The sequence below is a fragment of the Harpia harpyja genome, chromosome 1 (assembly GCF_026419915.1).
Source record: "Harpia harpyja isolate bHarHar1 chromosome 1, bHarHar1 primary haplotype, whole genome shotgun sequence".
In the NCBI taxonomy this organism is placed as follows: Eukaryota; Metazoa; Chordata; class Aves; order Accipitriformes; family Accipitridae; genus Harpia; species Harpia harpyja.
Window position 1 is genome coordinate 109,388,133 of NC_068940.1, and position 15,676 is coordinate 109,403,808.

General features: G+C 45.7%; 1 protein-coding gene across 9 annotated transcripts in view; it reads left to right on the forward strand.

The window, feature by feature from the left end:
- SMARCD3 (SWI/SNF related, matrix associated, actin dependent regulator of chromatin, subfamily d, member 3) overlaps nt 1-15,676 on the forward strand; it is a 120,308-nt gene that overhangs the window by 40,145 nt on the left and 64,487 nt on the right. The window contains exon 1 of one of the 9 annotated variants that reach the window (XM_052810057.1): nt 4,638-5,191. The exons of 4 other annotated variants lie outside the window; for them this stretch is intronic. Coding sequence is in view for 2 of the 5 variants with exons in the window: in XM_052810079.1 (XP_052666039.1) it covers nt 6,386-6,463 (78 nt within the window). In the remaining 3 variants the exon portion in view is untranslated. Of the gene's footprint in view, nt 1-4,637; nt 5,192-6,230; nt 6,464-13,934; nt 14,664-15,676 lie in introns of those variants that run through there. 4 more of the 9 variants (XM_052810079.1, XM_052810015.1, XM_052810064.1 and 1 more) reach the window with 4 other exon arrangements.

Sequence of the window (15,676 nt, forward strand, 5' to 3'; positions counted from 1 at the left end):
ATTGTGGACTGCTGCCTGTAGCACTCTGCTGCTTTGCTAAGATGTGAGAAGCCATGTACAGATGTCACTGCACAAGCTGTGGAAAGTGGGTTTGGTGAGGATGGAAAAGTGGAGGTAGAGGCATAGTACGGCTAGACAGCTTACTATGAGGTCACACAGAATTGTGCAGAGTTAGGTAAAATACAAGTATGGTTGATATCAAGATAATACTGATGACTCGTTATTTTGCATCCTATAGTATCACTATCTTTTTCTCCATCTTTTGGCATCCCTGCTGTTGCCTTTGATTGCTTTTAAAATAATCAGGAGGTAAGTTTGTAATTATCTCTCTACCTCTGCAGAATAATGTTTGGAACCTCGGAGACAGAGACAAATTCTTTGCTTTGCTTTTATTTATTCTTTTTTGCCTTTATTTCAAGTCGTCTTTCTTTATGCATGCTACAGATTGCTTATGGCATTTCTTCATTGCAGATAGATTTTAAAAAGTTAGTGGAAAGGCCTAACATTTAAAGGTAGGTCTATGAGACAGTGATGCAAGATGGTAGTTGAAGATATGTGAGTCAAGGAGAGAGCAAAAAGCCACAGTATAAAAGCTATATGATAATTGGGAAGTCTCAGAGGATAACTGGCATGACACTGTTGTAGCAATCAGATGTGTATTTTTTCCAAAATAAAAAATATAAGTGACCCTTTTTGATCAGCTTAAACTTGTTTGCATCAGATCTGTGGAATCTGTCATGGGAAACCACTCTGGATGGAAAAAAGCCGTATCTTTGTCTTATGAAATTCTATACAGTTTCCATAGGGAAATAAGGCAAAAGGAACCTCTGGGAATCAGCTAGTCCCTTGTCCTGCCCCAAGTCAGAATCTACTGGACAGATGCTTGTCTAACCTATTCTTCAAAGACCTTTGGTGACAGAGATTCCCATCCTTGCTGGACAAACTATCCCAGAACATCTCTACTTTTACTGCTATACTCTTCCTTAATATCTAATGTAAATCTTCCGGGGAGAAATTTCAATCCATTATTTCCTGTAGTATATGTGTGGGGAGCAGCTCTTCCCTGTATTTGCTGCAGCCTGTTGAATATCTGAAGACACTTATTTTCTCTCTTTTTGGGCTTCACAGTTATCACTCCTACTGTTCTCCCCTAAACCATCTTGATTTCTCCCACACACATTTTCTCTGATGCACAGAGCCGCAAACTGCAAAGGACAGTCTGGTTGAGATATTAACAATTCATACCACAACAGAAGGATTAGTTTGGAAAGGTTCCTCAGCAATACTGGCAAAATTTAATTTTGCAGCCTCAGGGAAATGTTGAGCTGGGACTGCTTCTGCCCTGGAGAGGACAAGGGATGGGGAAGAAGGAGAGACAAAATGTGGAGGAGAAAAAGAAGACTCTAGGGTATCGTTGTCACTGCTTATGCTGCCACCAAGGGGATGAGAGAAGTGGGGCAGCATTGAGTTACTACTCTTGCGGTTTTTTTTTTTTATCTGCTTATTTTGTGTCAGTGTAGTACTGTTAACTCACATTCAGTTTATGATCTATTGTATCCCCAAATATTTTTTCTGAAAAAAATAGTCTACAACCAGTTGTTCTCAATCTTCCATTTATATAGTTGTCGATTTCTATCTTGATGTGGAACCTTGTGCTATTTCTGATTGAATTACGTCCTGTTTTTTCAAACAACATCTCCAGCTTCTCAGGATTTTAATTTTAATCATCTCTCCTAGCATACCTGTAATCCCTCCAAACCATATGTTGCTAGGAAATTTAATAAGCATGTTCTCTAATTCATTATCCATATTGTTAATGAGAACATTGAGTAATTCTGAACTCAGGAACAAGTGGTCATTTCTTTAGAATAAGCAGAGCCTCAATCTTGGGATATTTTCTGTCTGTTTTTCAGCATGTTTTCTATGCTATATCAGATCAGTTCCAAAACTGTTGAGAATATTTTAAGTTTCAGTGAACAGAGCGCTACTGACTTAAGTGAAAATTGAATGAGAGAAACCATGTCTCTTGAAGGCAACCACCACCTTCATGAACTTCTTTAATTACCTGCAGATCAAAAAATTGAAGACAGCTCCAAACGTATCTCCCCAAAACAACTTCGTTCATCTTTTCTAACCTGACCATCTTAGTTTAACAATCTTAAAAGCTTGAATAATAGCACAAAAGTAAAAACAAAACACATGAGGTGGCCTCTCAGAGCCCCAAGAGGTAAGGAGGAAGAATGTCAGCCTTTCCTTGAAATAAAATGGGCTAGGAATATTGCATGAAGTGAGCTTTAAGTAAGCAGTGGAGGCATGAAAGGAGGCCCCAGAGTGTGCTCTGCCTCCAAGAACTAGTAAAGGAACACAAGCATTGTAGAGAGAGTCCCATGCCACCAACATCTAGACCAGAAATGGCTGGGAGCTGCCAGGATACTTGTAGCAGCTGGGGAAGACTGGGGTTGAACCAGGCACTTTTTTTTAAGAACAGACACTTCTTTTCTACACCTTTATGAAAAAAACGTGGGGAAAATAGAAAAAGAAACAATTTAAAATAAAATTTTATGATTTTTCTCTTAATTTGGAAGAAGACATCCTTGCACTGTAACCTTCACCCTTCTGTGCAAATGCATTACACAGTAGCTTTCCTTGACAGTATTGTGGCGAGTGGAAGAATCACAGGAAATAGGTTTCATTCTCAACTAGGTGATGTTGGGCAACTCACTTCCATCCATTTGTACCTTATTTCCCATTTGCACCTTCTTTTCCATTTGCAAAACAAAAGAGCTACTTCTACTGATTTCTAAAGTACTTAGAGAACTACAATCATACTAAGAGCCGAGATTTATTATTACATGATTTGGGAGGTTTTTTTTGACTTGTACTCATTCAGTCTGGCTACAGTGAGTCTGCCATTGCTCAATTTTCAAGTGGCTGACCCTGTAATCTGGTGTTCTTTTGAGGAAATCTCTTTGTGTAATGCCTGTTAAGAGCATCCAGATAGAATACAGTACATACAGTATGGTATTAAATTGAAATTCAGCAACACTTCATCATGTATCCTCCTGCTCCAGAACGTAATAAAGCAGCCGGCTGTTGATGGAGAGGGGAGCAACTGTAGCTTACTACGCTACCTATAAGCAATCAGAAAAATAGAAAAGCCTAAAACCCGCAACCATAACGCACACCTCCCCGGTCGCTCCGTCCCGACAATGACGGCAACGGGGCCGCAGGGCCCGGCGCGCCGGGGGCGTTAAGCGCCAGAGCGAGCTCGGCGGCGAGTGCGGGGCTCGGGGCCGCTCGCCGTCTTCTCCGGCTGCCGCCGCCAACCGAATTCGTGTCACGGGAATCGCAGAACGCCTGCGAACTGCCCGACTCTGCTCCGTCTTCCACCTCCAGCCCGGGAAGCCCGGCGTCAGCGGCGCCTGGCCGGCGACGTTTCCCGGCGGGGAGCGGCGAGCGGGCGCCGAGGCCCGAGGCCCGGCCCGGCCCGGCCCGGCCCGGCCCTGCCCGCGGCACCGAGCTCCGTCCCCGGCTGGGGCGCGGACGGGCGGAGCCGCCCCCCGGCCCAAGCGCCGCTGCCGCCGCCTGCCCCCGCCGCGACGTGGGCTCGCCCCCCTCCCCGAGCCCCGCAGCGCTGCCTGCACACCGGCCTCCGCCGGGCGGGGTCGGTCGCGGTCCCCGGGGCCGCGGCTCGGCCCCGGCCCGGGCGGGCTCGGCGGTGGCGCCCCCCGGGCGCGGCGCGGAAGGGGTTAAGGCCGCTCCCTCCCGCGCGTCCGGCCGTCCCCGCCCGCGCGTCCCCCGCTAGGCCACGGCTGACCTTCACGGGAGCCGCGCCGGGCATGCGCGCCGCCGCCCGCGGGGCCCGCGGGGACCCGCGGGCGGCCCGCTTCGCTTCGGTTCGGCCCGGCCCGGCCCGGCCCGGCCCTCCGCCCGCCCGCCCGCTAGCGGCGCGCCCGGGACCGCGGCTGGCGCACGCCCTGCCCGTGCCGGGCGCGCCGTTGCCATTCGGTGCCGATGGTGCTGGCGGAGGAGCGCGGGGGGACGCGAGGGGGGACTGCGCGCCGCGCCGCAGCCTGCAGCCGCGCCCCGCCGCCGCCGGCCCCTGCCCGCTCCGCCGCGCCGTGGGCGCAGTCGGGGCGGGCGGGGGTGCAGGGCCCGGGCCGCGGGGTGCTCCGCGGGCCGCTCCGCGGGCCGGGCGGTGCCGGCGGTCGGAGGCCGTGGCGGCTGTTGGCCCGGCGCCTTCTCCAGCCAGCCGGTGCGGGCTTGAGCGTGCCGCGAGCTTCTCGTTGGTGCCATTCCGTGCAGCGGGGGCGGCTGCAGGGTTCCCCTTAAGGAATGGGAATAGCAGCACCTGCACAGGCCCGTGCCAGTAGCCCCGCTGCAGGGAACGCTGGTGCTTCCCTGGCAAGTGCAGGAGCCAGCAGTCAGCGCGGTCTCTAAAAAAAAACGCGTGTTGTCTTGCCGGGAGCAGGGGAAAGGGCTCACGAGACAGGAGCCAACATTTCAATGTGCTTCTGGGATCTAAAAAAAAATTGCAGGCCCAGTGCCACCTTGCCAGGCATGCTGGCACGGGGAATCATTTAGGTTGGAAAAGACCCTTAAGATCAAGTCCAACTTAACCTAACGCTACCAAGTTCACCAGGCATGTAGCAGTTTGGTTCCAGATTACACGTGCCTTTAGTTAAGTCAACTAGAACCTCGGGAATAGTTCAGGCGCTGAATAAGGCCACACCGCTTTGCTTGGCATATTCCTTCTGAGGGACTGAGAGGGGGAGGGGGAGCTGATAACAATGCACACCCTCCCAAAATATCTGTGATTCCTATGGCTATTCCCACACAGTGACGCTTGGATTGGGGTCACCCTAAAAATCAGTGGAAGTTGTTGCTGTCATCCCCATGTGCAAAAGCCCGTATGATCTTCATGGCTTGCTCTTCGCTGCTGGCTAACGCAGTGTCTCCTCTGTGCTTGTTTTTATTACTGGTTGAGGGCAGAAATTTATTTATTTGTTTCAGATCTGATTCTCTTCTGTTTGCAGTCTCGCCAGAAAATTCACAGCCCCTAGACAAGAATTTCAAGTAGAGGAATAGAATAAACCCCTCTCGTAACCTGGCAACATCTCGTCTATTGCTGCGTTAGGCACACTGGGAAACATCAGCCCCTTGCAAGCCGCAGACACACAAGGAGCTGTCGGTAAGCAGATCGGTGCCCCAGGCCACTGCTGCCTGCTCTGCCATTATGGAGGAGCCAGCGCCGCTGCTGCTCGCAGAATGGCCGCCGCGCTGCCAGCGTCTGGCGCTGCGCTAGCCGACGTCCGTCCAGGGCCGCTGCAGCAGCAAGCGGTCGCGGAGGGGGTGGTCTGCCGCTTTCTGCCCCCTTCCCCCGGGTGGCAGGTGGGCTCCGCATTCCCAGCAGTGTCCTGGGATGACACGCGTTGTGGCGCAGGGCTTTGTGTGATAAGCGGCGAGCTGCTCATGTCTCACGGCAGTTGTGGTGTTAATAATTTGTCTGCGTCTGTCAATCACCTGGGGTCTCTAATGGATCCGTCACAGTGGTACCAAAGCATCCTGAGGGCGGTCACCCCGCAAGAGAGGCTGTGGGCGGCTGGGAACGTGGAAGCAAGTCAGGCGTTGTGCCGTCGCCATGCTGCCCCCCGCCCCCTTCCTCCCGCTGTTCTCACACTCTTTCTTTCCCCTCGCTCTCACACGCTGTCCCTCCCTGTTCCCAGCTTTCTGCCTCCTGCTGTTTCTCTCTCTTGTCCAAAGGGGTTAGTTCTCAGTCTCGCATGCTGGAAATGCTGCCAGTGAATGTTTCTGTGTGCTGCCCGCCAGGTCCCTAGGGAAAAGGCCTGGAAATGCAGAGCAGGAGGAGCAGTGGGAGCAAGGGAAAACCATTGTTTCTCACTGCTCGCCTGCTGCATTTTCTAATGGGAAAACACTCTCTGTGAGGTACTGAGTTTTATGTCACTGCTGAAGTTGCCCCCTCCCCCCTCCCCCTTCCCCCTTGCCCCAGAATTTACCATCCCCTGGGGCAGAGGAGGAGAGGTTGCAGCCCTGCTACGAAAAAGCTGAGGCGTGTTTTCAGTATGCCTCCTGCTTATCTCTCCTGTTTGGACAGAGAGGTTTAAAAAGCTGGATTTTCTGTCCCTGCAGAGTAAACACACAGAACCCGGCAGCACAAACTATTTCTGGCTTATCAGTGGAGGAATGCAGCAGCTGAGGCTTAGCGCGAGTGGGCCGTCAGGAAGGCCCTGAAGGGGCCCCCTCCCCACTCCGCGCTATTAGAAGTGTGAGAGCCCAGCAGGACTCAGAGGGGAGAGTTGGAGAAAAAGGCAGAAAAGGGAAAGAAAGAGGAAGAGAGAGAGTGAGAGAGGCTGAGCAGACCCTGATGGCTACAGACGAAGTTACAGGAGGGGCTCGCAAAGCTACGAAAAGCAAACTTTTTGAGTTTCTGGTCCATGGGGTGGTGAGTCGGGAAAGTTAGTGAGCTGGCTGGCTCTGAATAGAGGGATGAGTGGAAACTGGAGGCTCTGTGCTGGGCTGGATCGGCTCCTGCAGTGTGCTCCTGGGGCGCTGGTAACTGCCTTGCCAGGAGAGCACTGGGGTCTGTAAAGCCACCAGAATATGCACTGATTCATTGATAATACAGGCTTGTGTCTGGGGGGATGTGTGCTGTGATTTTTGCTTTGATTCTCCATGAATGGTGAATAGCATGCTTTTGAGCCTGATCATGGTGCAGAATCTGCACTGGATCTGACCCAAATGGGCTTGTAGGACACTTCGTTCTGTAATCAAACTTGTGTTTTGAAAAACAATTCTGATGAAAGGCTGATGAAGCCTTGTGGTACTGCCTCTGGTTCTTGTCTCCAGTCTTGGCTCTTATGTATCCTCTGGCTACTTAACAGGTGACTTTCAGGGGCTTGAAGAGATTAGCTCTGCAGATCTGTAACAGTCTATGGGAACTCACCCATGAGAGAATTTCAGGGTGCCATGCTTAATTAAAGCAATCCTTCAGGTCTTCCAGCTTTTGTTTAAGAATCAGGTCTTCGATCTCCATTTAAGGGGAAATGCTAACCCTGTTTTGCTGCCATTGGAAACGATGTTCTTTAAATGACTCTCTAGTGATTGAGAGCAGTCACCATTTATAACACTTGGAATTCTTGTATTTATACACATTTAACAAAAATAAGACTGTTAAATAAGAGCCCCAAGGAATGCAGATATTGTTTGGATACTGATAGTCCTGAGTGTTTTCTCTCTTGAGGATTCTGGCACTTCCTGTGACACCTTTTTGAAGACATCAGGTGGGGGCTCTTGTGCAAAGATCATAGAAATGTGCGGAGCTCATGGCAGGCTCCTAAGTTGTCTCTGTAATTCAGGTTTACTCCAGATGTGTAGGATCTAGCATGTGTCCTGCAGATCCTGGATATGGTGGGACTTGCAAGGCTAAGGACTTTTAGGTGGCATTCTGTATTTGCGAGAACCGTGAACAGGTGATGTGGTGCCAGTGTGCAGGAGCAGTCTGTTGCGAGATCACCAGATGTACAGGGATGACTGAAGAGCCGGTGTGTAGGTCTGTAGCAGTGGTTTTATTGTGGATGTGTGGGTTCATTAAGGTAGTCTGGCTCAGAATGGCTATAGCTGGGCAGAACCATAGGCAAATTGGGAGGGGTGGGCATATAGGATGCTTTTGCCTTTTCCAAGGTTTCTGTTGGCATTTGCACACCAGTGGTCTTCCTTTAGTATCAGGAAGAGTGGCAAAAATAGTTACGTGAATTTGCTTCTTCCACATCTAGATGGACTTCATGCGAAAGTAGCATGCTAGCCTCTTAAGCATGGGAATTTTTAATTTATACCAGAATGAATGTAGCAGAACTCATTTCCATTACTTGGATGCTAGAGAAGTCTGCCTTATCTGCATTTGTTTGTCATCTTCCTGCTACTTGTTAGTGTGGCTGGGGCTTCTCATCTGTTATTCTGTTGCCTGAACACCTCATGTATGACCCGCTCCTTTCCTCCATCATGTTCTCCTTTAGTTCTGCTTTTGCTTCCTTGTTTGTTCTTTCCTTTAGTTTTTCCCTCATCTCAGGTTCATTTTGATCAAAACACAGGTTGGGGTAGTCAGTCTTCATTACTTAAAAATTATTTGAAAAGTTATAACTTCATTTTATCTCTTCAGGTCCTGTATCCTACCAAATAAGAGAATGTGCCATCACAGCTATTATCTTGAGTTTACATATTGCTGGCTATCGAGTTTTATTACCATCTACAGTGTGTCAGCATATGAATTAATTCCTTGAAAAATCAAGTTACATAGCAGACTTTACTGGAATTCCTTGGAGTCAGATTCTGCTCTAATTTAAGGCAAAAAATCACCTCTTCAGATTACTTATTTTTTATTTTATCTGTAATAACATTATTTGATTTGGTTATTGCAGGCTTCTTCTTCCCCCCCCCCCCAAAAAAAAAAAAAAAACTGGGGAGAGGGAGAGGTAAATACAGGTAGAATGTTGTGAGGAAATTTTTTGCTATGCGAACACTTAAATGAATAGGATAATTTTGCAGTATTTCCTAAGGGCAGTTAGTTCTTGGATTCACTTGATCTTTCTGGAAACATATGTTCCTTTGCTAAGGTCACTTCGCCCTTTGCTCTTGTGCACCTGATCCTGCCTTTGTTCTTTTCCATATTGCCAGCTTAGAAGATGTCTTCTTCCTTGTTTGTCCCAGTCAAATAGGATACTTCTGAAAGGTGAAATCTCTTAATGGTTAAAAATCTCAACTGTCCTGCTTGAGTTCTTGATAGTTTGTTACACCTCTGGTTAGCAGTTCTTCTTTTAAAAAGGTTAAATTTCTTTCAGTTATTTATTTTTACAGTTCTTTTACTCCTGTTCTGTTTCATCAGGGTCTTGCACATTGTATTTGTGGGAAGAGAGAATTTTTTTTTTTCCTCCCAAAGGCTTCATCCTTTACTTTGTCCTTTTTTTTTTTGTTCCTCTCTGCTCTTCTTCTAGCACTTTTATGGATAAATATGGCTTTAATCACCACATTTATGTTGATTTATCTCTTTATTGATGCTTTTTCTACTGTCCGGTAGTACATTTCAGGCTGTCTTTATGACATCTCCCTCTGGGTGTCCAGCTGTTGCCTTAAATTTTGTTGACCCAAACCAAGTTATTAATCTTCCTGCAGGACATTCCTTTTCTCAGTTTCTTCTATCCTCTACAGCCTATCGTAGGCCTCTCTGCTGACTGGATCCCTTCAATGGATGTTACCTTTGTCTCCCTTTTTTTCTTTCTTTCTTTCTTGCTTTTTTTTTTTTTCATTTTCTTACTCAAACAGGTTTCTTCCCATATAGCCTTGAGAAGGTCCATGGTGCAGATCTTGTCAAAGCTTTTGTCCAGACATCTGTCTTCCTGTGACTCAATTGCAGCAATCTTCTCTTTGGTGCCTTGTACTGTTGACCTTGCCTGTGTCATCTTCACACAAGAAGCTGCTGAGAGGTTCGTTTTCTTGTCCTATTGTTCTGACCTTTTTAATCTGCTTCTGTGTCCTTTTTCTGTTCCCACTTTATCTTCCTTCCAAAACCAATCTTCTTGCCTTTTATACACAAGATACACCTATAAAGGTCTATGTCCCTTTCTTAACCATCAAGTCATATCTGTATTTACAATATACTTGCTGTCAGTTCAAATCACCTTCTTTTTCCCATAGCTATCTTGTTCTTTGTCCTCTGTGCCATGCTTAGGAAGCTCTTCCTGTTAATATAAGTCATTATCCATATCTATTTTCTGCTAAGATGTGTTTTTGCATAGTTCCTGCTAATGTCTACAGTTTAATATTAGTTACACATCAAGACTGCTAATTTATACAAACCTATGAATCACTTATGTGACTCCTTTGCTTATCCTCAGTCGTCTTTTTGTCTGGTTATCTACCTCTCAAATCCAGTCATAGAATTTTATGGTAAGTACAGAAACTGTTGTATGACATGGCATTTAGTACAGTGAAAGAAGGGTCTCAAAGCATGCTATCACGTAAACAAATATTTAATATAGTGATAAATAACTTGTTGCCAGTGTTAAAACAGACAAAAATACAGGTCTCGTGCCCCAAAGATATGTATGGAGTGTCTAATAGATTTATCAGTGATTTGGAAAAGGGGATGAGCAGTGAATTTCATAAACAAGTTTTGCATCCCCTCATACAGCCTCTGCTACTAAGAAAGCAAGTAAACTGTTAGCCTGATTAAGAAGTGGGGCAGAGAATAATACAGAAGCAATAGTAAATCCGTGGCGTACACTTACAAGAACATTTTTCTGATTTTGGTCATCTGCATGACTAACAAGCAAAAAGAGGGGTAACTCAGAGGGCAGTAGTAGTGGGAGGCCTGTGAAGACTTCATTGAAAGAGAACGGGATTTTTTTATAATATCTAAGGATGGAGACTGATTCGGAAAATTGTAAAATCTCTGTCACTGGAGGCTTTTAGGCACTGGTTAAAGAAGTGAATATCTATCTATCAAAGATGATGGATATACTGGTGATACTTCTCTGAGATGAGGAAGGGCTGGATGACCTCAAGTATATTATAAAAATTATATTTGTTTTATTAGAGTGGGAAGAACTAAAGATATTCTCCCCAAATTGAATGGTGATCTGTTTTAAGTGGATAAAAGTGGCTGTTTCTTCCAGCCAGTCATCAGTTTGTAGAGATCACTACTAGAAGTAGTGAGGTGAGGAGAATGTTAGGTTTGAAAAAAGTAGAAGTTTGCTAATGAAAAATATCCCACTAATTTTTATATTATCATGGATATAAATACTATCTTGTCAGAGCATAAATCAGCTAACACTAGAAAGGCTAGAAAAGAGCCTCATGAACTGTCTTTTTTTTTGGACAGTTTGTTCCACTTCCCTAACACAGGGCTGTCTGCAGGGTTCTCTGTGCTAGGACGTTGTCAGGGAACAGGGCCTGAACTGGAGTCACTGGTTTGCTGCGTATGTATTCCCTGTGCCGTTAAACAAGGAGATGTTTGAGCTAAGTGTAGGGCAGCCTGGAAAAATCAAGGGACCTTACCGCAGTGAAGAAATTTGATTGGGAAGGTACTTGCAGAAGACTGGTAGAGTGAAAACATTGTACAGCATTCAACCATGTAAGCAAGCTGCCAGTAGAAACTGAAGGTTTGTCCTTTCTTAGCCCTGGACTAATTACAGGCTAACAAATACAGAAAAGTTCACATGTAATTAAGAAAAGAAAAATCATATTAATTCTAGCTAGGGCTTTAATAGAGATCAGTGTGATTTTATACTATATGGGCTTGTTAAATTTGAGTTGCTCATTGAGAGAACGGATTTGCTGATGAATATAGGTGCACAAATGTAATTGATCTGTGAGATGTTTCAATTACTGTTCTGTTTTTTAAAAAAGAAACACTGTAGCAATATGAAAACAGACACACTGGATCATTTAGCCCAGTGTTCCCAGTTGCAGGGAGCAGCAGAAGACTGCGTGGAGGTACAGGAACAAGGCAAAAACCTAGTGATGCGTCTTCCAAATACTCTGCGCTTTGTAGCTCTGGAGCTTTCGGACCCAAAGCTGCCCCCTACGTTTAGTACCTCTATGTGGATTTTATTTATGTAGGTTAGTCCACTGATGTCTTCCTGAACCCATATAAACTTTTAGCATTCACAGTGTTTTGTGTAAGGAATTTTTGCAGCTTATCTTACATAAAGAAGTACCTGATCCTGCCAGCTGCTAGCTGTTGTCTAATTCTTGTAAGGGAAGAGACAGTGAGCTGTTGATCAGCCTCTTCTCTCGCCATGCTAGTCATGATGTTGCAGAGCTCTGTTGTTACCTCTCCCCTCCCAAAGCCATCCTTTTTACAGAGTCAAGAGGCACATTCTGGTAGTTCTTCACACAAAATCCATTCCATACCTTATATCACAGTAGTGGATGTGATCAGATCTATTAAAACAAGCAAGCTGACGGAACTCAAGTATGGTATATAGGGTTTGTTAGTTTCAATTCCAGTTTGTTTTTTTTTTTCCTTGGTTGTATCCAAGTGCTTGGTTTGATGTTTGGTGTCTGATTACTCGGAGCTGTGAGTGGACGTGCATGCAATAGAAAGGTGGTCACTTAACTTTGTCTCAAGTTACAGTTCACAGTTCTGTAAATGTGATGTTTACTAAGTTAAAGATTTTTGGATTGTCATGAACATTATTTAAAAATGGGTGGAACCTGGAACACTTGGACCTTGATTCTAGGATGTGAGAGCTTTGGGGAAATGGGGGAAGGTGAATATGGCAGACAAGCAGGAAGAATTGCAATAGTGGTGTTTCTGCTTACTAAATCTCTAAAAGATTCATAGACATTAAAGAAAAGGAACTCCTATGACATAACATCTGTAGTTAGTTACAGGAGAGGAGAGAAGCCATCTACAACTTTTTCTTGTGCTTCTAAGACTCCATTTTGAAATGGCACATTCAACTGGGAAACTGTTTGTGCAGTCAGAAACCTCTTGCCATCAGACAATATCAGTGTAGTCTAAATTTCTTAACTGTTCCAGATACTTCTAGTGACCCGTTCTTATCTCCAGACAGCATCTGGCATCTCCTCTTGCTTATGTTTTTGCCTTATAGAAATCAGTACCTACTGTAATGCCTTGACACAATGTGTTGTCTAGCCAAGGTAGGTTCTATTTTTAGTTTAAAAAAAATGCTGTTTGTATATTGGTAATTGTTGTCATTCTTCTCAAAATCTGTCAGTTTGTCTGTTAAAAAGAAGGCTGTGGATGTTGACTGCATGCCATCAGAGTCCTCCTGCATGGTGCCAAGATGGATAGAGTCTGTCTTTCAGAACAGGAAATTGCTGTAGGTGCAGCTCAGTGCTATAGTGCATTGTAGTGACTCCCTGCTCTCTGTTCAGTCCCTTTCTGAGGGCCTTGTAGGTGTTTTTGCTTTTCTTTTCTTGACGCTTTCTTTTACCCATCAGTTCTCCAGGTTATTTTCCTCTATCTGGTATGTCCAGACAGGAACCTTCCTTTTTCCTGCTTCAGCATTTTGGCTACTACGATGTTGATGTCCCTTGAGAAAAGACTCTGCAGTAGAAACACATAGAAAAGCACCACTCCAATGTTGTCTCATTTCTGTCATCAGACAGGAGAAGTTTGCTTGAAGAATGACAAAGAGGAAGAGAAAAGAGGCAGTCCTCTGATGTGACCAGAGGTTCAGGCAGGGAAGAAAGTAGAAAAGCCAAACATGTGGCTTGGGAAACTGGGCAGTGGAAGGTAGTGACAGGGACTTGACAGCAGTTGTTGGGGAGGTGGTATGCTTGCTGCACTGACGGTATGCTCAGCTTTGGAAGGGTGTAGCCAGGGCAGTGACGGACTGAGTACAGGAATGCAGGCAATCGGCAGAATTCTTAGGGACCGGTATGCATGCATGAAATATTGGTTGTGTGCCTTTGTCTGTCTGCTGGACTGTTTGGCCTTGCCTAGCTGCTCTGCAGGCAGCTCTACTGTACTCTTTTCTTCATCTTCTCAGAGCTGTGAGAGTGGTCCCTTCTGCTGGGGATGTACTGTGTTCTCTCTCATTTTCTGTAGCCCACAGTGGTTTTGCCCTCTGTCCAGTAAAGTGTTTGAAGTAGTGCAGAGTAAAACATGTATAGGGAATCAATGGTGGAAAAAAGGGGATAGGTCTGTGGGAAAGAACAGAGTTGGGTTGGGTAGAGGGGTCTAGGGTAGATGATTTCCCAGGAAGGAGGATGTGTCAGTGCTGTTTTGCACTGCAGCCTTCACCATGGATGATACTTGTTTGGGACAGATTCCATCCCTCTGAGGAAGAGGGGAGAGACAGATCCTAACCCGTAGACAGATGCATCTTCAAGATCTCTTTCAAAAGACATAATGGTATTGTAAGACTCTTTAGTGTCAAGACTTTTTTATGTCAGTATTGTGAAAAATTCGATGTATTGTCTGTCACTGTCTTGCAGACGTGTTTGAGAGCAAAGTAAGCTTTTAGATAAGGTAAGGTACTGCTTGTGTGTTCTTTTAGAAAAGTTTAGATAGAGAAAGCATTTCTGTATATTGGGAGTCTGGTGGGCTTGCAGCAGGGAGATGGCAGTTGCGTAGTGAGTAATATTTTATCTACGGGTGATACTGGAGATAGGAACATGAGAAGGGAGGGGAAGGAATGAGGCAGGCAAGGGGTGAGATTGAATATGCTTTTGCTAGAGCTGTCTCCTTTTTCTCAGTTTTGCCCTTTCTCTACGTTTCTCTATTTTGATACTTAACAAAGGGAACTGAAGGAAGTTCAAAGATGTCAGACTTAGATCGGGAGTAGATTTGGCTTGCTGAGCTTGTTCTCCAGGCCTTAAAGTATCCTTTATAGAAGCAGAAAAGTGGTCCTGCAGTCTGATCCTTGTGGCCAGACAGTCTTCAGGAGGGATGAATATGAGATGGCTGTGCTCAGGATCTTGTCTCTTCTGAATGACTGTCAAATGTCCCCGGCTGATTGACAGGCAACAGCAGGCCCAATGGTCTGCTCTTTGCTGGAAGAAAGCCACAATGTGTAGACTGACAGACAACAGAGAGATCTTAAATACAAGCTCAAGTGAGAAGCATTTTCTGGGCCATTTGTTTCTGCTGACTCTGCCTGGGTCAGAGGGTGGGGGTGAGTACGTGGGAACGGAGAGAGCTGCTCTGTTCCAGCAGTTTTCATAGCTCCGTGTTTATGGGAGAAGATGCTTCCAGCTCTGCACAAAGCCTCAGTTTTGCCTGTTTGCTGCCTCCTGCTGCTTCTCTGCTCAGTGGCCATGCCCACAATCGGTTTCCTACGTGAATACTTGCTGAGTTCACCTGCTTGGCTTCTGTGCTGGTCTCTCTCCTACCTCAGCCTTCCTTCTCTGTCCGTACCAATTATAGCCTTTGGTTCTTTGCTGATCATTCATTCCCCTTCTTTCTTTCTCCTGTTTTCCTTCATGCATACAAGCGCAAGGAATATCTAAGACTTGTGATGATCAGGGAGGGTACTGAGCTGGGGGCTTTGGGGACTACAGTGGATATGGGTGGTTAATTTGGAGATGCAGGTCCAAATTATATTTAGAATTATATATTATTATAATATCTATCATAATTATATGTTCAGAAATTATAAAAAGATGAGATAAAGATGAAATAAACTATTTTTTAAATATTTATTTTATTTTATTAACAGTGCAAAACCCATTTTCTTCCCACCCCCCAATGGACTGTCTTGCATACCCTCTGGGGTGCACGCGCCTCACTTTGGAGACCACTAGTGTACTTCTCCCAAGTACTTTCTCAGTCTTTAACTGTTGATAACTCAGAGAAGTTTCTGAGCCAAATATGTTTTCCATGTTGTTAGCACCCCTTTGGAAACGGGTTCCGCAGGCCGACTACCCGCTGTGTGGCAAACTACCCTCTTTTGGTTGTCTGTGAGCCTGACTCCTCCTAGGCTCCTCTGATGGCCATAGTTTATTATTCTGGAAGGGGCAGTGAACAGTCAATCCCCAACTGCCCTCTCCAGGCCACTCATGATTTTGCAGAGCTCCATCTAGCAAATGCCCCCTTAGATTACCTTGGATCACCTCCTTCCAGATGGAAAATCATAGTATATTTACTTTTACTTATGTGGATGCAGTTCCGTATCTTAATCATTTTCGT